This window comes from Rhyacophila brunnea, unplaced genomic scaffold (assembly GCF_057557595.1).
Source record: "Rhyacophila brunnea isolate RB1 unplaced genomic scaffold, BYU_Rbru_1.0 scaffold_6, whole genome shotgun sequence".
NCBI lineage: Eukaryota > Metazoa > Arthropoda > Insecta > Trichoptera > Rhyacophilidae > Rhyacophila > Rhyacophila brunnea.
Genome location: NW_028233276.1, coordinates 3215611 through 3239093, shown reverse-complemented (window position 1 = coordinate 3239093; position 23483 = coordinate 3215611). Strand labels below are relative to the sequence as shown.

The 23483-nt window shown below is 36.5% G+C and overlaps 1 protein-coding gene and 1 non-coding gene across 3 annotated transcripts in view; one reads left to right on the top strand and one right to left on the bottom strand.

Annotated features, from left to right (window-relative positions):
• The window catches only part of LOC147065100 (putative multidrug resistance-associated protein lethal(2)03659), an 83034-nt gene that overhangs the window by 4491 nt on the left and 55060 nt on the right, over window positions 1-23483 (bottom strand). For both annotated transcript variants that reach the window (XM_085956480.1, XM_085956481.1), the window contains exons 12-19: window positions 22724-23089; window positions 21052-21178; window positions 9568-9718; window positions 8323-8556; window positions 7183-7292; window positions 3227-3341; window positions 1965-2124; window positions 990-1176 (exon numbers count right to left, since the gene is read on the bottom strand). In XM_085956480.1, coding sequence (XP_085812606.1) covers window positions 990-1176; window positions 1965-2124; window positions 3227-3341; window positions 7183-7292; window positions 8323-8556; window positions 9568-9718; window positions 21052-21178; window positions 22724-23089 — 1450 coding nt within the window. The remainder of the gene's footprint in view (window positions 1-989; window positions 1177-1964; window positions 2125-3226; window positions 3342-7182; window positions 7293-8322; window positions 8557-9567; window positions 9719-21051; window positions 21179-22723; window positions 23090-23483) is intronic.
• On the top strand, window positions 13846-14062 carry LOC147065101 (small nucleolar RNA U3). Its single transcript, XR_015071854.1, has one exon. It is a non-coding gene; the product is annotated as a small nucleolar RNA U3 (small nucleolar RNA).

The window sequence follows — 23483 nt, the reverse complement described above, 5'->3', positions numbered from 1 at the left end:
GACGTCATCAAAAAGTATAATATAGTTATCTCGATGTGTACTGTAAAAAGATTTTTTGTTTTAGTATAGACATTTATACGAGGAAAACAGAATTGAATTATTGATACACGAATATACACGTCTTAAAAGTGGTTATTCATATTTACCTACTAATAAATTCATACTCAACCGTCATTTAGTTAGTCGTTCAATACAACCAAGTGAAGAGCACGTGTTGTAAACATAACCAATATTGTGTCATAATAAATATATATGTTTATAAACAAATTTTTGGAGACTAACATTCTACAATGTTAATTTATATTCATAAAACTTTTTTTTATATTAGAGTGTATATTTATTTTTCATTGTAAAGATTGTGTATCAAGATTTGAGGCTATATTTATGTAAGTATTATTTATGAGTAAAGTTATATATCAATAAATAAATAAATTTTGTGAATGTTGAGTTGGTAAATAATTTTAATTCATCATGGGCACTTCTAAATCGATTATAACCGCTGTATGGCAAAGATGAGTTATGGTCGAATACAATAATTAAATTACAATTATCATGTGCTATATGAGACACAGATGAATCGCATACGTTTTCATCAACCTAATCAACTGTAATATTAAAAGACTCAGGTAACGGTTTATTTTGTTTTGTTACGCCAAAGAAGTATAACTTCTAACGCGCGTACATACCTACTTTATTGTTTAATTTTATATATAAGTTAGAATACGTCATCAGTGTGTATTTACCATAGTGCCTGAAGATGCCGAAGGGCGAAACCCGGGTCACAAAATACGACTCTAATGGAATAGTACAAAACTTACATCCATTAGAATTTAAATTGAAATTACCACCCTCAGTCGATTCATAAATTTTATTTACAATTCAAACTCAATAATTGATGTCTGTGCTTCCTCGCGGAGTCGATCTGAGATGATTGGTCATTTACTTAACATAACAGTACAATCAATCTATAGTTTGACTCAATATCTTACCTCCTCAAGTGCTTCCCAGAGCTCCTGATCGCTGTGCATGTCCCAAGGGTCCATGTTGTACCGCAAAGTGGCACTGAAGAGGACAGGCTCTTGGGGAATGATGCTCATCGCACCTCTGAGGCCATGCAGACCAAGGCATTTGGTCTCCACACCATCGATTATCACCGAACCGTCTGTTTCTGTTAACCTTTAATTAGAAAAATCATCTGCAGGTTAAAACTCATTCAAGTACGAATCGCTTATATTATTAATATCCAATTTTGTAGCATGTATTTCACACCTTAAAACCACTTCTGTTGATAAGTTCATAGTCGTGGAAAATTTTCATAGAATATCACATCTATATAAACGAATAAATTAAAAGCATGAAATTTGGCATGCTCATTTTTGAGATATTGAGCTGCTTCAAAATCAGTAAAAAAGTGATAAATATACTTTATCGTATTCATAAGGTTAAATCTGTGTGCGAAAGGAAAAAGACGTTAAGTCTTAAATCGCTACTTTTCAGGACAGCTAAAAGAAGATTAATTTTTAGACTATTTTGTATGGGAATTCCAATGTTTCTGTATCGAATTTAGTAATTATTTAGAGGGGTTAATTTGACTCATCCTTTTTCTCATTTGTGCATATATTGTGTATTATGGTTCATTTGCCGTCTTTAACTCATTTTTGATTTTTAAGACTTATCTCTTCCTTTCGTCCACAGAAATTATAATCTCTTAAAAATAAATTATGTCTCAGGACGTGAACGTGTGATGTTTTTAACACGGTCACTTATGACCATGTTAACTATTTTAAAGCAACATAGAATATGATAATTACATATTGAAAATTGAGATGCATTGAAAACATATTTTTTAAATCCGTCCTACTGCAATGGCAATGTCCTTACTTGATTTCAATTTCGATTTTGTGAATAATTAGGTAGGTTAGGGAGTAAACACTTTTTAAAACTTTGCTTTTTAGCTTTCCAACCTATAAAGAGCTGCAATGATGGAAGTCTTCCCTGCACCGGTTCTTCCGACGATTCCAACCTTCTCCCCAGCCTCCACCTTCAGATTGACATCATGCAGCACACACTTGGCGTCATCTCCCTTGTCATACTTCAAGTATATGTTTTTCATCTCCAGACAACCTGAAACGGAAGTAGATGATAATAATACTTACATTTATAGCGGCTGAACACGTACATGGATTTACCTGCACCAATAGTGTGTATTTTAAACTATCATGATAACTGTTTACACATAAAAGTGCTGCCTGTCTTGCCAATCTCATTCTTCAAGAGTAAGCGAGACGCGATGTTATCATTGTATGGTGCTATATGACAGGTCGTAAAAATTGGTTAACCCCAAAATGAGCGCAGTGTAGTTCATTTTTTTACCAGCAGATTCGCCACTATTGTTCGCGACATCGTACAGTCCAATTGATGTGTGAAAATTCAGAAACATCTGAACTTTTTTGATTCATGCCTGCAATTTTGCAATTTGCACGATAATACGTGTTTACACCTTTAATTTTTTTGTTATGGCTGTGATAATACGTACTGTCAGCAGTAAATCCATGCATGTGTAAATGGGGGATTATCACAATTAGAACAATCTGATGGTATGTCACTGTAATGTAACGGTAATGTAATGGTAATGTAATGGTAATGTAATTGTGATGTAACGGTACTGTAACTGTAATGTAACGGTAATTTACCAATAATTTAACAGTATGTAGTTTAACTGTAACATGATGGTCATGTTATTTTTAAACAAGTGTAGGTAAGTAGCAGGCACATGAGAGAAGTCAGCAATGATCTATCAAGAAAATTACATCACAACGGAGAGACATTTTGGGAGTAGCTGAATAGATATAAATATAAATAACAAACACATGGGTAGACTTGTTAGGTTAGATTTTATTTTATACCCATTAATTAGGAAACAGTAAGGTTGCTTTTTTAAGATTATTTGCTGAAATTGTAGCGTTGCCAACTTCACTTTACTGCCATATACATAGGCTGTCATTTTGAATGTTCCAATATTAAAAAAATGGCAGACAGGTAGCAGCTAATGAGTTTAAGTGAGAAATACTATATTCGATGATTTAATTAATATTAAAGGGTAAAGTTATATTAAAAAATATCTCTTAATATAGGTACCTAAATTATAAGATGATTAATTTATTTACCTATTAATAACAATTATCCTGTTTAATTACTAAAGAAAACAATGAAAAAATAAACCTACCCTTTACAGGCCATTCTTTCAAATTGATCTTAGGATACAATTTTCGCACTTCTGCCTCATTTGTTTCCAAAGCTGGCTCTGACGGAAGATTGGCGTACTCGTTTATCCTCTCCACCTTTTAAAATAAACATTTCACATATACAGTTCTCTCTCAGTAATCTGCCACCCCAAAAACCAGACAAGTGTCCAATTAGTGAAAGCGGCAGATTATACTGCATACATACAAAACATGGTAAAAATTAAAACAGGTATTTCGTAAAAAATAGTTTTTTTTTGAGAAATTTGTACTAGCAGATTACGGTTTTATTTATAATCAAAATCAAGTATTTACTAAATTATGCATATTATTTATTTTATAAACTAAGTTTATTAACTAAATATCAAACAGTAAATCACTTGACACAACCAGTTGTTCAGTGAGGCAAATATTCTTGAATGGCTTAGGATTCCTGGCTTTCCCTATGACCAAAAGCTTCATTTTGCCTGTCCTGGTTGCATTGGAGCACGGCATAATTGTGATGCTGTCCTTGGGCTATTTCCTCCCTGGTACATTACTTCCATCACGATGAACGTATGTTTTACGAAGGAGAAGTCTCCAAAATAAACCCGTCTCATCTACGTTGTATACTTGTACGCGGCGGACTACTGAATTTGACAATTGAATACCAGCGAATTATAGAGCTTGATTTTGTGCTTTCAACTAGTAAAATTAACGGCGGATTATAGTAGTTGTCGGTTAATCGAGCGGCGGATTACTGAGAGTGTACTGTATATAAATAATTAATAGATTCTATCAGACTTTACGTTATTACTGGAACATTTACAGTGAACTAAGTCTTCTAAATCGTTAGTAGGGGAGAGCAGGTAGGATTCGTACACAGGGAGCATTCGTACAGTGGCGATATCTTCACTATCCAATTCATTGGCGTGCTCACGTTTGTGTGTAAGACTTCCGCTCATACGCATAGTGTAACCGCGGGGCAGGGCATCAGTGCGGCCAACAGCTTCGACGGAGCACGCCGATACGTGTTTTCGCTCTACGTAAGTATTTTTTGTATTCACTTTTGAACACGTTTAACTGTTATAAGTTTTGCACGAATGTTATAAGTGACTTAGTATAGTTTATGAAGTGATAACTTTGTTTAATATGTAAATAGTCATTTTAGGCTTATAGCGGTTATTTTTATTTTCAATTAATTTGTTGATTTCTCGGTTTGGGGTACCTTCGTGCAGTTATGAGTGGGTTAGATTCGTACTGTACGAATGCTCCCCATTCCTAACTGCGTGGCAGTAGAAAGATTGTTCACCAAAAATATTATTGTTACAGAACCATGCCGCGAATATATGTGAAAAAGAGGACAGGAACAGGAGACGTTGATGAAGATGCAATGATGCAAGATGCAGCCGTTAGAATCCACGTAAGGTGGACAATCAACTTCTACAGTGGGCCAAGATGCCAATGTGCCAGAAACTCTACCTGCAGAAACAGAGATTACTCAACAAGATCTTCCATGGAGCTCAGCGCCAGTATCACCCTCCTTGCTATCACCTACAACTGCACCTGAATCTTCATCAACTGTAGGATTAATAACTTCAGAAATTATCCGGCCCTATCCCAGAGTGGACAGAAATGCGTTAAAAAAGTCGAAGAAAGGAAAACTACCAGGAAAATCGAGAATATATACAGATACCCCTGAAAAAAATAGACTAGAAGAAATAGAAAAAGCAAAACAGTTGAAGAAGCAAGAGCAAGAGAGGAATCAAAGGGCTAAGGAGATGAAGCGAGCATTACATTTACTGTCAGATACAAGAACCAAAACAAAGAGACAGAAGAAAACTTCAGGGACAACTAAACCAAAGAGGCAAAATAAAACTGTAAAGACTGATAGTCAGGATGAAACTGATTGTGAGGATGAGGCTAATATGAGTTTAAGAGAAAGTTCTTGTTCTCTCATCGAAGAGACGTCTGAAGGATCGGATACTGACAATGAAACTCCAGTTACGTCAGAGAACATCAAAGAAGAACGCTTTGTGATAGTAGAGTTCAAGAAAACAAAGACCGTTTAAATTATCTTGGGCAGGTGCTTAAAAAATATAGTCCCGTTGAATACAAAGTTTCATTTTTGAGGAAGAAGCCTCATACCTGGAAATTTGTCTTTCCCACTACCAAAGATGAAGGAACAGTTTACATATCAGATGTGGTATGTGTTTTCCCGCTATCAAAATCTGCTTTTACAGCAAGAACAGCCCGGATAATATTTAGCTTCGAAAAAGACCTATCTATATATAATGTTGGATAGTACAACTATTAAATACGATTAAGACCTATTACTCTAATGGTTAATTTTATAATGTTGGTTTATTCGTTCCTTTATTAACAAAAAAATAAATAAAAGTGTTATGTTTTTATGACTAAGTAGCAGTGGCGAAGGGTGGAGGTAGGCTGTTAAGATTCGCTATAAATAGTGCACACTAAACTTTTTTAGTCATATATATTTGTTTTTATTGAACTAAGACTACAATTTACAGATGGTGTTAGTTAGTTTTTAAAAATCAATTAAACCCTGCCTAAACGAAACCATAATAGTTTTGGTCTAATTTGGGCAATACGACAAAATTGTGCACACTTTTTCAATCATAGTTATTTGTTTTCGTTGGATTAAAAATACATATTACACATATTGTTGGTTATTTTTTTTAATTCATTAAGCCCTGCCTAAACCAAATTATAATAAATAAAAAATATTATTCTATTTATAAAATATTCAAAGTTATGTATGATTTAATTGCATAATTTTAGATATTTTATAGATACACGTGTATTTTTTGACTATTATCTATTATGGCTTGGTTTCTCAGGGTTTAATTGAATTTTAAAAACTAACCAACACTATCTGTAAATTGTAGTCTTATTTCAATGAAAACAAATATGTATGTCTGACAAAGTTTAATGTGCTCTTTTTATGGCGGATCTTAACAGCCTACCTCCACCCTTCGCCACTGCTAAGTAGTTATAAGCACTTTAAAAACAATAACTGTTAATTATTATTACATGAAGGCTGATTCTGTGTTAGCTTTGATCTCAATACATGATTATATTACATTGAATAAATAGCATTTTCTTTGACTGTACGAAGGTTCCCCATTATGTACGAATATGCCCCACACTATGTACGAAGCTACGTGTGGGGTAGTTTCGTACGTTTTCCATTTTTCAGAAAAGTTACCGTAGCTTCGCCATGCTGATTTGTATCTAAACTATACTATAAAGCCAAATATATTGGATATATAACAGCATTGAAGTTATTTAAAAATATTTTACAGTTTTGTTTTTATACGGCTTAGAGTAAAAAGTGTACGAATCCTACCTGCTCTCCCCTATATAGTTTAAAAATGAAGATTGATAAAAATCGTATCATACAGAATATCGCCATGGATCACGAACCACGTGTGTGGATTTACTTGCACCAATAGTTTGTATTTTAAACTATCGTAATAATAACTGTTTCCACGTAAAAGTTCTGACTGTCTCTCCAATCTGATTCTACAAGCGTAAGTGAGACGCGACGTTGTCATTGTATGGTTCTATTTGACAGGTTCGGACAGGTTCATAGATAATCGGGAAACGTCAAAATATTCTGTGCGGTGTAGTTCATCCACCATGCAATTACCAATTATTACGTGAAAATTCAAAGGCTTCTGAACATTTTTGATCCATGCATGCAATCTTGTAACTTGCACGATAATACGTGTTTTCACGTGCATTTTCTTTGTTATGGCCGTGATAATACGTACTGTCAGCAGTAAATCCATGCACGTGTAAACGAGGTATCATGACGTGTTATTAATTATTATTTAAATGCTGTTTGTTAATTTTTTCTAATAAGATAAAAACACCTCTCACACAATAAACAATACTTATTTTAATTAATGTATGAAATGAAATGAATTCTCACCGATGTCATTTGATTTTCTACTTCGGCTGTCTCCCTCATTCCCCACTGGCACATGCCGACTAAACTCATCACCTGTGTAATGGCCAAGCCTACTTTTCCTCCAAAAGTATCTGAAACAAAAATATATCTTGTGAAAGTTATTGAATGCAGCACATATTATAGGCTTATTCTTGGTCCTATTTTACTGGGATAGTACAACACAGCGGTTGGCAAACTATAGCCTGTGGGCCAGATCCGACCCGCTACCTCATTTTAGACGGCCTAGTAAAGAATAGAAAAGATTACATTAAATCTTCAATCCAACAAAAATTTACAGAGGATATTATATTATTTAATGTGCGGAAGCTACAGTTCCAGTAGCGTCATCATGCATTCACACTTCGGTGCAAGGTTGCATCACCAGTCCCGTGCGGCTCTGCTCGGGACAAAATGAGGGCTTAAATTCTTTGATCTGGCACACGTAAGGGTTATGTTAGCCGGCCGCATATGACGTGGCTGCATATACATAACGGGTGCGGAGGTGGGAGTTTTACACACCAGTTCCAGTAGTGTTTTTTAGTTCTTGTTAAAAATGTAGAAGATATTTCCATATTTAATATTATGTGCATGAATAGTACCTGAGTCAGTAGCTTAATTGGTAAAGAGCTCACCCGGTACACAATAGATGTGGATACAAATCCCACTCGATTCAATTCGAGGATTTTTTTTAGTAGTATATCATGGCCTCCACATCCTGAAGCGGTCCCCCTACCCATCGCTAGGATTAAAGGCAGTTTGACGCTTTACAGTGGCGTTTTCTAAATGGTATTCGAGGTCAAATAAAATTCAGTGTATTTTTAGATTTTTTAGCACAATCGATTTATGGGTATTGAGTATCAACACAAGACAGCCAAAAATTGCATCGCACAACCATATATTTAAAAATGGTAATAACGCCGAAGTAAAAAAGCGCCGCAAATTTAAGATGTGTATTTATCTCATTTATCTGGTCGACTCGCCAAGCCCCTAGGCTAGAGCCCTCTCAGTTCCCCCATGTGGGGGCCATGAAGTATATAATCATGGTTCCGAGGCTGTTCTAAATTAGGTATTTATTTTCAATGAAAGATACCTAAATTCTTTATTTCATTAATGGATTGATACCTTCACCGGAGAAGACCAAAAAGCTGAAGGTGACAGCGGCCAGGTAAAGGCAGCACACTGCGTCCATCCAGAAGGCGAAGGCCCGGTTGGTGTTGATGATGAGCGTCCATGCAGACGTGTGTAGATCCTGGTGACGGTCAAACTCCATGGCCAGAATTCTCTGCAGGCCAGATGCTCGCACCGTGTCCAAACCGGACAGAGTCGCATTTACATGTGTGAACGCTGGGGATCTGCCTATAAAGATAACGTGAATATGTAACATTCGTCTTATTTTCATTTTTTCAGCCCTGTGGCTCAATGAAATTAGTGTATAATAGTATCGAAACAGTAGTTTAATAGTAAGCATTGAAACCGTTTCAGAAAATCACATATGCGGATGTATTGTGACCTCATCAATAATCGAACCTGGAGCTTCCGGATAAGAAACCAGTATCTTATGCATTACACTGAGTTTGTCAGATGTTATCGAATTTTAGTAATGCTGTTGCCTGTCGCAGATTTGATTATTTGATTGTGTGATTTTATCTTTTTCTTCTGCGGGTATATCCTATTATTCTATTTTCAGCTACTATTATTATAATTCTTCTTCTTGCACCATTCCCTATCAAAGGCTGGCCAAAATCAAGGGAGATATTAATTTTGTAGCCTGCTACTCCTAACAATCATGGAGGTTCTTAAGTGACAAAATTTGGCATGCTAGTCTGCTACGTATACCGTTGATCTTTCCTTGGATAATGAGCTGGAGAATGCTGTACTTTTGTCCTCCATAATGTGGCTAATTCGCATGAATCCCAACAAGGGTGTCCCGAAATTTATCCACAAATTATAATAAGTACAAATGTGTTATGTGTGACGAAATACTAGTTAGTCTTATAGAATGTTGAAAAACACTGGCTTAACAGACAGAGCACTCATCCGAAAAGTGAAAGATGTGAGTTTGAGTCCAACTATTTCCAAATTTTTCCTAGGATTTTTTTCTGAGGTTATTCAGAATTATGTCAGTAAGTAGGTATTTTTAAAAATCAAAAAAGCAAATAAATGTTTGCAATACGTAATAGCAAAATAATTCAAATAACTAACAAATTTTTTTTGGGAACTCATTTTGATATTCGAATTAAATACCCAATACACTTTTCAAAGTTATTATTAAAAAAAATAATCGGACACCTTCATCATAAAAAGGTTGACAGACGCTGATCTAATGTCACAAAAATAAACTGTAATACTAGTTAAAGATTTACTCACATATTCCTTCAAGCCTCTTGAGACTTCTTCCTGTTGGTAGATAGATAAGTCTGATGATGCCTAGTAGGAAAACCACGACCATCGTCGGGATTAGCAGCCAGACGTTGACGACACACACCACTATCAGGATGCCCAGAATTTCCGCAATGAACTGATGACAAGTGGAAAAAAATATTGGTTAGACGTGATATAACATTTTTTACAATGTAGTATAGGTACCAAAATAAATATTATTTTAAGTACCACTATTCTGGTAAAAAGACAGTGTGTTTGGTTTTGGTGAAATGAGAACTATACACTGTCCATTTAGAGATTATGTCAAAACAATCCAATCATTTGACATAACATAAGAGAAAGGGTAGTTTAAAACTTCGGTTCTCATTTCACCAAAACCAAAAACACTGTAATTTTACTTAGCAGGGCAGTATTCTTCCCTTCGCAATTAAGTAGGAGGAAATAGTTATTTTGTATATTATCTTCGGCCGCTATCGCCAGCAGTGTCCCCCCACCTCCCTCTTTCTTGTTGACGCGTAACCCACCGAACTATCGAGCCGGTCTTTCGGAGGCGCGCGCGCGTGGAACGAACAAAATAAGAAGCGACAAGAAAAACTGAAAAAAATACTTGGTCAATTTGAATAGTGTGCATCGTACAGAACTACCCATAAAACCCGGATAATGCTGGTTTTGTCGTTGACTGAACCTTAATTTTCAATGGTTCTAAAGTCCGGTGTAGATCTAGGCCGCCTCACGAAGAGGTTTCGTAATAGATTTTGTTAATCACTTGCTCAACCTATTTTAGGTCCATGCTCTGGGTCTAAAGCAGTGTTTCCTAACCGTATTTCTGCCAAGCCCCACTTCAATATAGTTACCTAACTAATTTGAAAAAAAAATTAATTGCTTCAAATAAAAAAAATGCACATAGGCAATACTATTTTTAATTTAACTTTCGTAAGTAAATAATATGTACAATTACGTTACACGAACAACTCGGAAGAAAATTAGTGCGATCCTTGTGCTATGCTTCGTCTTCAAATGATTTTCAAGATGACCTTTTTGCCCCCCAAAACATTCCAATTGCCCCACGTTGGGAATCACTGATCTAAAGTCTAAACAGATCAGCAGTGGCGCACCCAGGGGGGGGAGGCAAGGGGCCCTGGCACCCCCCGAACATGAAAATTATCAGAATGATTTTAAACATTGAAATTGAAAGGCAATAAACTATACCTTGGGTTTAGACAAATAAAACACGGCAAAAAAATGATTTGTAATTATTCTCCAGCACCCTTTTAAGAAAAATTTCTTAGATTTTAATTTCTAACACAAAAATTTCGAAACACTAATGTCGAGTTTTTTTAGAAACCCAATCCCTAGTAGGTAGGGGGCCCGCCAAATATCCTAGCCTGAGGGCCCGGTTCAGGATGTGGGGGTCATGGTGTAGGTACACCGAGTGCAATAGACAAGGACCGATAAACGAGAAATTAGGCTGTGTTGTGTTGAGTAGGTTTGTGTAGGTATAAGTTAAATGCAACAATACTTTTTTTGTCCATTTTCAATTAATATTTTGGAACCTCAATAAAAAATCCAAAAATCGACGATAAACATTCGGCGAAAAGAACGACTACACCCACTACAGTCGGTGGTGGTGTAAATCAAAAATTGTCAGTGGAATTCGGCATACATGTTGTAGCTCTCTACTGTAGCTCAACGGTTACCGCCACTATGCCTCCAATTAAAAAAAAAAAAAAAAAAATAGGAGAAACTGTAAAAATATACCGCCGTGTATTGTGAAAATATGTAAAAATAATTATATGAAGAAGAAAAAGAGCCTATGGGACTAATTTATATTCTCCTCCTTGCCCCCCCCCCCCCCAATATTAAATCCTGAGTGCGCCACTGACCTAGTAAGTAGGTATAACATGACCATGGACCCGGACATGGCGGATGCTAACCTTATATTCATCAAATATATCATTTTTAGATGATGATATTCGATAAAAAGACAGGAAAAGTACAGACTAATTTCGTTAGAGGTATCATCAATAATATGTATGTATAAATAGGTGCATTGTAATCTTTAAAACGTCAAAAAAATACAACAATATAAGAAACTGTGGTACAAGACATATTATTATTATTTTTTAATTATTATTGACCTAAATTTGTCTTGTATAATAATAAAAAATGTGGCATGCATACCTAATTATTTATTTCATTTACGATTTTGCGAAAAATGCTAAAAATAGCATAATATAATGTCAAAATGAACACGCAGTATCTGCTGTCTTCAAATTCAAATTTATTTTTATATACGCGCTGCGCTCTCTGTTACAGAGATACCTATCGGCATCTAAAAATATAATAAACAGATAAATCTCGCGCAGCGTTTGTACACGCGAGAGCCGCGCGAATTAAACTAAAATAGAATTATTATTCCACCGAAAATTATTTGACACAAAAACTAAACCGGTTTTAGACCAAAGAAAGTCGGTTTCAACTCGTGTGCTTCTATGAAACACCGAGATGACACACAATACGAATAATATACTTAATGAATAGTGTATTAATAATTAATAGTAGGTACATACGTTATAATTATTAACCATTACGATTATGTACGCGATCATCATAATATTATTGACTAGGAAGAACCTAGGTAGTAAAACCAAGACTTGAAATGAACCGGAGCGCACCTGAATATAAATTCCGGTTTATAAATTCTTCAAAATTATCGCTCCATCTCGTGAAAAAAAATGATTTAAGCCATTTAACAAAAAATCAAAAATATCCTATTTTTATAAAATATACATAAAATTAGATAGGTACCTAACAATGTCACATATTTTCGGAAAATTATTCGGCTCTGCAAAATATGACGACGAAACTAGCTTCCTACACATTATTATGACTGCCAGTGCTCGGAATGGAAATTTCCACAAACCGGAACAGGAATTTACATGACATAATTAACATTCTCGCTGTGTGCTCATTACTTATTTGGCCTTAATTTATGTCAATGCTCGAAATTAAATTATATATCTACCTATAATATGTCTTCATTTATCCATCTGTATCGCAACGCAACGCAGCACATCACATACTCCCCTTCCTGTATGCACATTGAATGCATTTATCGCATGTTGACAGGTGGCACTGCCAGCTGGTATTTTTTTCTACTATCAAATATCAAGCATGAATCAGTATATACTATATTATAACTGTCGAAGATACATGCTCACGGTTTTGAAAAGATGTAACATAATAAATCTCGTAGTATCAGTATCAGTGCTCGAAATTTGTTAAAAAACCAGTCCGCTATAAAACTACCAGAAAAATACATCCAAAAGATGTTGCCTAACCAATAATACAAGTAAGGCAGTAAGGACGAGGATATATTTTGATAATGTAAAATATTGAGTAGGTAACATATTTATTTTGAATCTAAAAACGAAGTATATTGTGAACCGGAACCGGTCGAACCACCTACAATCTGAGTACATAATTAACGTACATTAATTGAATTTTTAAAAAAAACTTTTACAGGTACTCGGGTCAGTGACGTCCCTAGACAAAATGCCGCCCCTAGGCAGCGCCAAAATGCCGACCCATTTTTTTTTACAGCATTTTTCATTATCCTTTCATGACTAAAATATCTAAGAAATGTGTTGTATAGATACATTAGCGACAAAATTTTAAATGCCATCTCTGCTCCAATAGAAATATTGTGAATCTACGGTTTCAGATACATTTAAAAATACACCTGACAACTTCCAAAAGTCGCGAGTGACTGGCAAAAATATTTGGATAAAATTATGTGTACCTACTCATAATTCAAAAATCTCCACGTGTCATTGCTGGTCATCAAGGACGTGACCTCTAAGTACAACGGAAGTAAACTAGACATCGCGAACCCAACAAAAAATACAGTCCTGTTAAATCATGTAGGATGTTAATTAATACATTTTGTTTCCAACCAGTGAGCTGATTTTTTAATTAAAGGATATTTCCGTTATTACTAAGTTTAGGTAGCTATTTATATATATATATATATACCTAACGATTGTCCTCGATTTGCCGCCCTTCTAGTTACTGCCGCCCCCAAGCGACGCTCAATCTGCCTACCCCCACGGGACGTCACTGACTCGGGTAAATTTAAAAGATTGACATTCGCTGGCTAATTTTATTTTTCGCCGAGAGATGTCAGTATGGGACATCGCTTACAAATCCTATGCGAAATGTAGCTGATAAGTAATAAAAACATTTTTCGGACAGTTCACCGTTAGGACTGTACTTCACAGGATCATTTCTGTAGTACTTCCTCCCTCGTAACGTGCACACTCTACCAGAGTGACACTCCGCGATGAGGAGACGTGGTGGGGTTCCTTGAGCGTGAGGCAGGCCTTGAGTTGGATCTTCGGATTTGACTCTCGGCCCTCGATGACCGTTCACCGTCCGATTGGATCTCGGACGGTTGGGGAACTTTCGCTTTCTGAGCGGCTTTTTAACAATGAAAATTACTTCGCGATCATGGGTCTGAAAACACACAGTAATGGAGTAATGGCAACCCTGTACTTACTAAACCCATTTTCCGATTTACTTTCTAGTCAGTGATGCCAACCATACTATAATTATAGTATTTGTACTATAATTTTGGCCCGCGTACTATGTACGATATAAAACAGGTATAGTACGCCCAAAATACTATAATTTTGAAAATTCGGAAAAATAGATTAAAAAATTAATCACCTTACAGTTGAATTTTTGTCTAAAAAACGAGACGTTATTACTTTACATTTGAATTTTTGTCTAAAAAAAGGTGACGTTAATTACTTTACGCGAAATTTTTGGAAAATGCTGAAAAGTATTCGTCATTCAACGCGTACTATATTTTTGGCCGAAATACTATAATTTTGGAGACTAGGTACTATAATTCCACTTTGAAAATATGGCAACACTGGTTTTTAGTAGACATTGAATTGAATACTAATCTACGGGCTTGTAACGTGTAACTCGTGAGTCACCTTAATACTTATAATTTTGGTCCGCGACTATGTATAATTTTGAATATCGGAAAGACTTCATTTCGTAAAATTAGGCAAGTTGAAACAGATTTTCTTAGATTCGCCGATAAAAAAAGACCGGAAGAGATAAAGAATTAATATACGGCTCCGGATTTCACAAATTCCCATTACTTTTTTGTAATAAATAAAAAAAACCTATACCTATATGGGTACTTACATTTTCAACCAATGCATACTATAATTTTTAATTTTTGGGACCGCGTATAATAATATATATGGTGACAAAAAACTGGCGACACTTGCCCGTATACAAAACACGACCAGTGTTGCCAACTGCCATTGACGAAAATATGCCAGATAGGATGAGAAAATGAGCCAGTTCCAGAAAAAAGCTAGATTTTCTTACAAATAAAAAATGTTTAAAAACTGTCAAATTTGTGACAACGAAATATACCTACTCGAGAAGAATGAAATTAATTGTTTCGCCATACAATCAAAAATTAATCAGATAGGTACGAAATTTCGTCATTATTAAGCTATCGTACCTATGTGCATTTAATTTATCGATAAAATTATATTATGTGTAACCAAATTTTACTTTTTATTTGTAAATAAAAAAATAACTCGGTCAACAAAAGGAATTTTCAATCTGGAACTGCACATAAATGCTTCAATTAACGTATTATGTAGCATTTTTCGACATATTATATATTTCATTCCGACCATGTCCGATCCTAATAGGATCATATGGGCCTCCGCAGAGTAGAGGTTTGTATTAACAGATTTTGTTTTTTTACGAGAAATGGGTATCAGCCACTTGCTCAACCTATTAGGTCCATACCCTGACTCACACACAAAAACAATATGTGCACTTGCCAGACCCAGGATTCGAACCTGAGACCCACGGCGTGATAGTCCAACGCTTAAGCCGCGCGGCCACCGTGGGCGCAACCAAATTTTACTTATAATTTGGAAAGTCAATAACTCGGTCCACGAGAGGATTTTCAATCTGGAACTTCACACAAATGCTTCAATATATATATATATATGTAACATTTTCCGACATATATATCTTCTTCTTTCTTTTTTGGCCATATCCGCCCCTTAGCTGGAGCATATGGACACCACGCGGCGCCTCCAAGAATCCCTGTCGCTCGCCAGTCTTCTTGCTTCGTTCCAGGTCAAACCAGCATCCCGTAGCTCCGCCGTATACACTCTATACGGTTGCTCTGAGCCTTCGTAAGGTGCCATGATTCCAGTGGCGGCCGGTGATAATAAAATTAGGGAGTACAAATAAAGACATGCATTTTTCTTTTCTTGGTATTGAAAAAAAATCTGCAATAGCCTTCGTGGTGGAGGTAGGCGAATGCTAAACGACGCTTACATTCACGAACAGCATTTATTTGTTGTCAAAGTTACAAAGTTCAAGCCTCAAGTATGATGCAAAAGGCAATAGGTGCACACATTTTTCGATTTTTATTGTACCTAATTACACTTCATATGTGCTGACATAGTTACCATGTTTGTCACTCGTAACTTCCATAAATCGTAACTGATGTAAGTATTTTAGACTTGTGTCATTGAGAAAAAGCCGTAAAATCCTCATTTGTCATCCCACATCATTCTCATATGCGCGTTGTATCATTTTTATAAATACTGGGCATGGATCATTAATTTTCCAACGGGATATCACGTGTATTAAAAATTTGCCACTTTTGTACACCTCCACTCCAAAATTGCACTCCAAATGGGACTGATTTGAAAGACATTCAACATCAAAAATAATAGTAAGTATAAGTAGGTATATTGTATGTATTATGTTACTGACTTACTTTTCTGTAGATTTATTTATATTAAAATTATTTAGTGTTTAATTTTGAGATGTAAAATTATAAAATCGTATTTGTATGGTGAGATGGCTGTACCTAACTTAATTATCACAATATTACTCTAATCGATATGTTGATTGATTCAATATTAATATGGCACATCAAACAACAGAGCATTTACCTCATAACGTCATAACGTATGAAATAATAATATACCTAGTATTTTTAAATCCTGCGTGGGAACCTTTTACCTACTTCATACGTACGTACAATAATATTATTATAAACGCGCCAGTCAATGGCGACATCTATCGGTTATACTTGAAGCACTAAGAGGGAGGACATTGCTCAAAGCAAGGTAAAAATTGTACGTTCAGTGAGGTTACATTTCGGCAGCATGCAAAAAAATCGTCTACGGTCGGGCACTCGGGCGGTACAGGTCGTCTTTCGAACATTCAACAAATACTATGAAAGACGTACATTTATACACATCTCCAGCTCAGCGGCTGGTTAAAAATACGCCAGAAATACTTACGTGGATGCACTTAGCGGACGGGCGACAAATTAAAGATATTTTACAATAATTAATTATTACAATAAATGTAGTTATTTGAATACGTACATATTATTACATAATAATTTGGGAGATCAGTGCACATTTGCTCCTATATAAGAGCCGTCCCTGCATGATTCGCTACCGTAAAGCAGCACTGTCAGAATGCAAGCGTCGAATAGGCGGCATTTGGTTTTGACCGAGTACAATCGTGAGTCCCAGACATTTCGCATCGAGTTGAATGTTGCTCCAGCCATTCCCATTCGGATAGCGAGCTCTTTCTGCAAAATGCCATCTCCCGTGATGTGTACCCCCAGGTACTTGAAGCTGTCGATGCTCTCAATGTTTTGTCCATCGCTAATCAGAGGGAAATCTGGATCAGGACAGGTGCTATTGCACAAAACGTTGGTTTTCTTCGCGTTGATTTTCAAATCAATGCGAGAGGAGTTGTTATGCAACCTGTCGATTGTCTCTTGAATACCCTCGATTGAGTTGTCGAATAGGACAGCATCATCGGCGTATTCCAGGTCGCATAGCTTCACTGTGGGGGTAACAGGTATGCCTCGGTCGGGTGGTATATTTCCGTAGTATGAAGTCAAATAGAATGATAAAGAGAAACGGTGCAAGGACACAACCCTGTCTGACTCCGGTCGTGACCCCGAACCATTCCGTGACAGTGTCTCCAATTCTGATACAGCATTCGCTATTCTCGTGCAGGCTTTTGATTATGGCAATGATCTTGGGAGGGATCCCGTATGCTCCCAGTATCATCCAGAGGGAGGGGCGGTGCGGACTGTCGAAAGCCTTCTCATAATCCACAAAGCAGCAAGCCATCGGACTGTTCAGCTCATGGCTCTGCTGGAGAAGACATCGAAGGTTGTGGATTTGGTCTGCACACGCTCGACCAGGTAGAAACCCGGCTTGGTTTTTTCTGAGGACGTGCATTATTGGGTCCCTTATTCTCATCAAGAGGATGTTTGCCAAAATCTTTCCCGGAATACTGAGTAGCGTAATGCCTCGGTAATTGTCGCAGCTTAGAGGGTCACCTTTTTTAAGAAGTGTGATGATTTCACCGTTCACCCAGAGTCCCTTCCCTTGGGCAGCGCTCTTCCTCCCACACCTTTGTCATCAGATGAAACATAGGGTGCAGGATTGCGCTCAAACTGTACTTGAGGAATTCAGGATGAATCCCGTCTCCCCCCGGTGCCTTTCCGTTCTTGAGCCTTTTCACAGCCGATTTTATCTCGGTGTGCGTGAGCGGGCAATCGAAAATGTCGGTCGCTTGGGGAATGTCCAAAAGTAAAGCTTCCGCAGATATGTCAAAGGGATCCAAAGGGGGAGGGCGGTTCAGCACTCCGCAGAAATGATTCTTCCAAATCTTCTTGACGCATTCTGCGTCAGACTCTATTGCTCCACTGGGACCACGAATGGCTCCGGGAGTCGGTGGTCGCCTGCCGCAGACTTCACGGGTGATTCGGAAGAGTTTCCTGGTGTCATTTCTGCTTGCTGCCTCCTCTGCCGCTTCAATTCGCCGGTTCATAAAATTGCGCTTGTCCAACCACACAGATTTTTTGACTACCCTGTCTTGGGTCTGGTAGTCTGTCCGGCGGTCCTCGGTTCGGTCGGGGTCAGTCTCCTCGTCTCTCAGGGCTTTCAGCCTGGCTCGTTCACCAATTTCAACCCACGTTTCGTCAGACATCCACTTTGGCTGCTCACTCCTTCTGGTACCAAGGACGGTACGAGCCGATGACACAATCGCACTCTTTATGAGGCTCCAGTCCGCCTCAATGAGGTCGGATTCAGATTTGTGCCGCTCGTAGATGCGATCTACACTATCTCGTACAGCAGTTTCGAAGCCGATCCGAATTCATCGGCGTCGGAGCTTCTCAACGTCAATTCGTTTGCGCTTTGGAGGCCTCGCCTGGCGACTGAGTTTTACTCGAATGTTTCCAATAAGTAACTCATGATCGCTATAGATCGTTATAATTTGGAAAGTCAATAATAACGCGGTCCACGAAAGGAATTTTCAATCTGGAACTTCACAGAAATGCTTCAATTAACGGGCCGTATATATATGTAGCGTTTTTCGACATATATATAGGCGCAACCAAATTTTTTCTTTTAATTTAAAAAGTCAATAACTTGGTCCAGGAAAGGAATTTTCAATCCAGAACCTCACATAAATGCCTCAATTTACGGGCCGTATATATATGTACCGTTTTTCGACATTATATACCTATATATTATGCGCAACAAAATTTTAATTTTAATTTGAAAAGTCAATAACTAGGTTCACGAAAGGAATTTTTAATCCGGAACCTCACATATATACCTCATTCACGGGCTGTATATATATGTAGCGTTTTTCGACATATATATAGGGACAACCAAATTTTATATTAATTTTATATAAATTTTAATTTGAAAAGTCAATAACTCAGTCTACGAAAGGAATTTTCAATCCGTAACCTCACATAGTTGTCTCAATTCACGGGCCGTATATAAATGTTGCGTTTTTCGACATATAAAAATAAGAACAAGAGGCCAGCATATTGATTTTGAAGGAAATTGGGATAATATTCTAGCTTTTTTATGAGAAATGCTGTCTTTATGAGAAATGAGACGCGATATTCAATTCAATTCAATTTCCATTGATATATGATATAATGATACCATTTGACAGGTTGTGAACATCGGTTAACCTCAGAATGAGTCTCTGCGGGGTGAACTTTGTTTTTTTTCCGGCAACTACGCCACTATCGTTCTACTAGATATCGAACAAATCCAATTGTTACGTGAAAATTCAGAAGCTACCGAATGGGGTATAATATCCTGTTTACACGTGCATGAATTTACTGCTGACAGTACATATTGCGTATAACAAGAAAATAGACATGTAAGCACAGATTATTGTGCAAGTTGCAAAATTGCATGCATGGATCAAAAAAGTTCAGAAAATGTCTATATTATATATTGCGCATTCTTACAAAAGTGGAAATGGTGACCATTGTCATTTTATTTTTTGACATTGTATTTTAAAATTATTGTTTCAGAATCTACTTCATGGGTGGCCAAACCGCGGCCGCATGCGGCCCACTGGGTGTCAACTTGTGGCCCGTGGAGCAGTGAGAAAATAAAAATAATATCAAATGCTGCCGCTAGATGTGCTAATTTCGCAAATTGAGATTCGATATTAGCTCAAGATTTTAAAAAGCACTGTGTGCTTTTTGCTACATTTGAAACGCTATTCTCCGTAGATGTGAATTTATTACCGGGAAATTTACAAATGGAACATTGTGAAATATGTTGCGATGAACAGTTAAAGGAGAAATTCCATCAGGTTGGTTTGGAAGAGTTTTACAAAACATATTTGGATAAGGAGAAATTTCCTTCATTTTACAAACATGTTCTAATGATGACTTCGCTATTTGGAAACACTTACACGTGTGAATAGCTTTTTAGTCGAATGAAGCATATCAAATCCCGAGTGAGAACACGAATCACTGATGTGCATTTGGAAAACTGTTTGTGTGTAGGAACAACCTCACTCGATATCAATATTGACAGTTCTGCCACACAAAATCAAACTTCTCACTAAAATTTATTACTTTTATATTATTTTGTTTATTTTTTATTATTTAAAAAAAGTATAATCTAATAAATATTTTTGATTCTCATTTTTGTTTTATTTTATTAATATATTATATATTTCTTTTTTGTTTTGTATAATAAAAAAATTGGTTGTGCGGCCCGGTAGGAAGTCTCATTTTTAGAATCTGGCTCGGCTGCTGAAAAGGTAGGCCACCCATGATCTACATTAAGTACCTAGCGTAATTTAAAAAAAATACATTCCATATGTAGGTCAATCATGCACAATCATTGCTTCCCAGATATTTTGCTTGAAATCGAGGCAGGACGAAGCCTATGATTTTATTATTAATTGTTTAAAAAAGATCTAACCGTTCAGTAAATAATGTGAACCCCCACTTTCAAAACACATGAGCCACGACTGCCTTATGACAAGATAGAACTGAAGTTAATAAAACATACATTTTATAATTCTTTGATTTATAAAATCACTCACCCCTAAGCAGTGCACGAGAGATGATGGCAGCATGGTGTCGACTGTTCCAATATCCTTTGAGAACCTGTTCAGGATTCTGCCTGATGCATTGTTGTTGAAAAACCACATCGTAGCTCTGGTGATACCCCTAGAGAAAATAATTAAAATAAGCCAAAATATAATATATGCCGAATGACTTTGGCAATACTTCGCAGGATCTAAAGTTTTAGTGGTTTTAACTATGGCCTTCATTGCACGGACTATCTGAACAAGGGTAATGCACGTAAGGGTCTGTGATGAGAGCAACGAAGCGCAGTAAGGTGATGTAAATAAATAAATAAATGTGTCAATGAAGAATGTGTTATGGTGCCACAGATGACCACATGACCTTTTATAACTTTCGTTTTAGACCAAACCCAACCAAACCTAACCTTAAGGTGTGATAATGATGTATCGAAATGTATGAAAATATCAAACTTTAAATTAACAATTATTGGACCGAAAAGCATCTCCACCGACAGAAAAGGGTATTTAATATAATTGTCTACATGGGATAAACTGTTTCCGCCAAAAAAATGATAAATGGTCATGCGGTGAACTGCGGCACTATAACTGAAGAATGTAAACATGTGAGTGATAAGGCATGGTAAGTAGTAGACAGGGTACGGGTGGTCCTTTAACATATCGCACCATGAGTGTAAAACCAAGGCATATGCAAATTTTTCAATTTCGAGATTAAATGCAAAACAACTGCAAAAGTCATGAACTTGATAATGTAAAAGTGAAGTAACTGAAAGTACATGCAATATAATGTAGATATAAACCAATTATTATGGTTTTTTTTTAGAAACTCTATTTGTCCTAACAAAACGAAGACTTCAAACCCTAATATAATATCCAAAATATGTCTTTTGCAGATGCCTTGGTTTTACAGCGATATAACTGTGGCAATGTGGATTCGGCAGCATGTGGTATATCACTTACCGCGCCATACTGCACATTTGTTGGTCTCTATTACCCAGTGGCGAGGGATGGGAGGTATGCTGTTAAGATTCGACATAAATAGTGCGCACTAAACTTTGTCAGTCAAACGTATTTGTTTTCATTGAATGAAGAATGGAATTTGCAGATGGTAATAGTAAGTTTTTAAAATTCAGTTAAACCCTGCCTAACCAAACCATAGGTATTAGTTTAGGTATGCTATGGGCGACCTGACAAAAATAGTGCACACATTTTCAGTCATACTTATTTATTTTAGTTGAATTAAGAATACATATTAAAGATGGTGTCGATTAATTTTTTTAAATTCAAGTCCTGCCAGACCAAATCATAATTGATAAAAAATATTCATAAATATTTTTTGACTATTATCTACTATGGCTTGGAATAGGCAGGGTATAATTGAATGTTAAAATCTAACTAGCACCATCTGCAAATTGTAGACTTAGTTCAATGAAAACAAATACATTTGACTTACAAAGTTTAGTGTGCAATATTTATGTTGAATCTGAACAGCCTACATCTACCCCTCCCGCTGCTATTACCTCAAAACGGGGATTTCAAGATAACGCTACTTTCCAGGAGAGGGTGTCAATTGTCGGCTGTGGTCTATTTTACGTGAACCCATGAAACATCTTGTTATAATTAAAATTTTTGATAGATAAGGGAATACATTTAATATGATTGTACATACCTGAAGAGTGAATCGTGAAGTTTTATTGATGCTGTGATACACATGGAGAAATACATCAACAGCTGACTGAAGATCACAACGATACTGATTCCGATAAGTATCGTATAAATATAGACACACTGCTCCCGGCTCAGCTCCCACGGGAAGTCGGTTTGGTTGAATGGGGTCGACCAGTCGACTGGAATCCATCCTGAGTCTTTTACCACGTCGGGTGTTGTCAGATTTATAGAATTTAATGCTGCCAGATTGGTAGGATTCAGTGTTGTCGAATTTGGGAACATGTCGTTGGTCAGGGCTGCCGAGGTTGACATGTTTGATATATTTGTCGAGTTGAATTGGGATGCGGCAATTTCTTCCATTGTGACCCTGGAGGGCAAAATAAAAGTGGGTGATGTTAAGATCTACTTTGTAAAGGTGTCTGTGGTCTTTGGTCATATTATGATAAGTGCAAGTTGGCTATCTCAAAATTTTATGTTTGTTCTATACTTTTTTGAATCAATGAAAGCATTTTTTGAATCTTAGTTTTATAAAATTTGCAAGCACTGCTGTTTGCTTTCTAAATTTACAGGGAGAGATTACACCCTGATAATTAAATTCTTCTAATGAAAACTTATAAAGTCCTTAAAAATCATAAGTATGTAGCTGTCAGTATATTAGCGATCAAATATCTATTTTCAATGTTCAAATTATTCGACCGCAATAATAATTTCTCAGCGACTCATATAACGGTAAACAAGTTTACTGTTAAGCTGGATCAGCA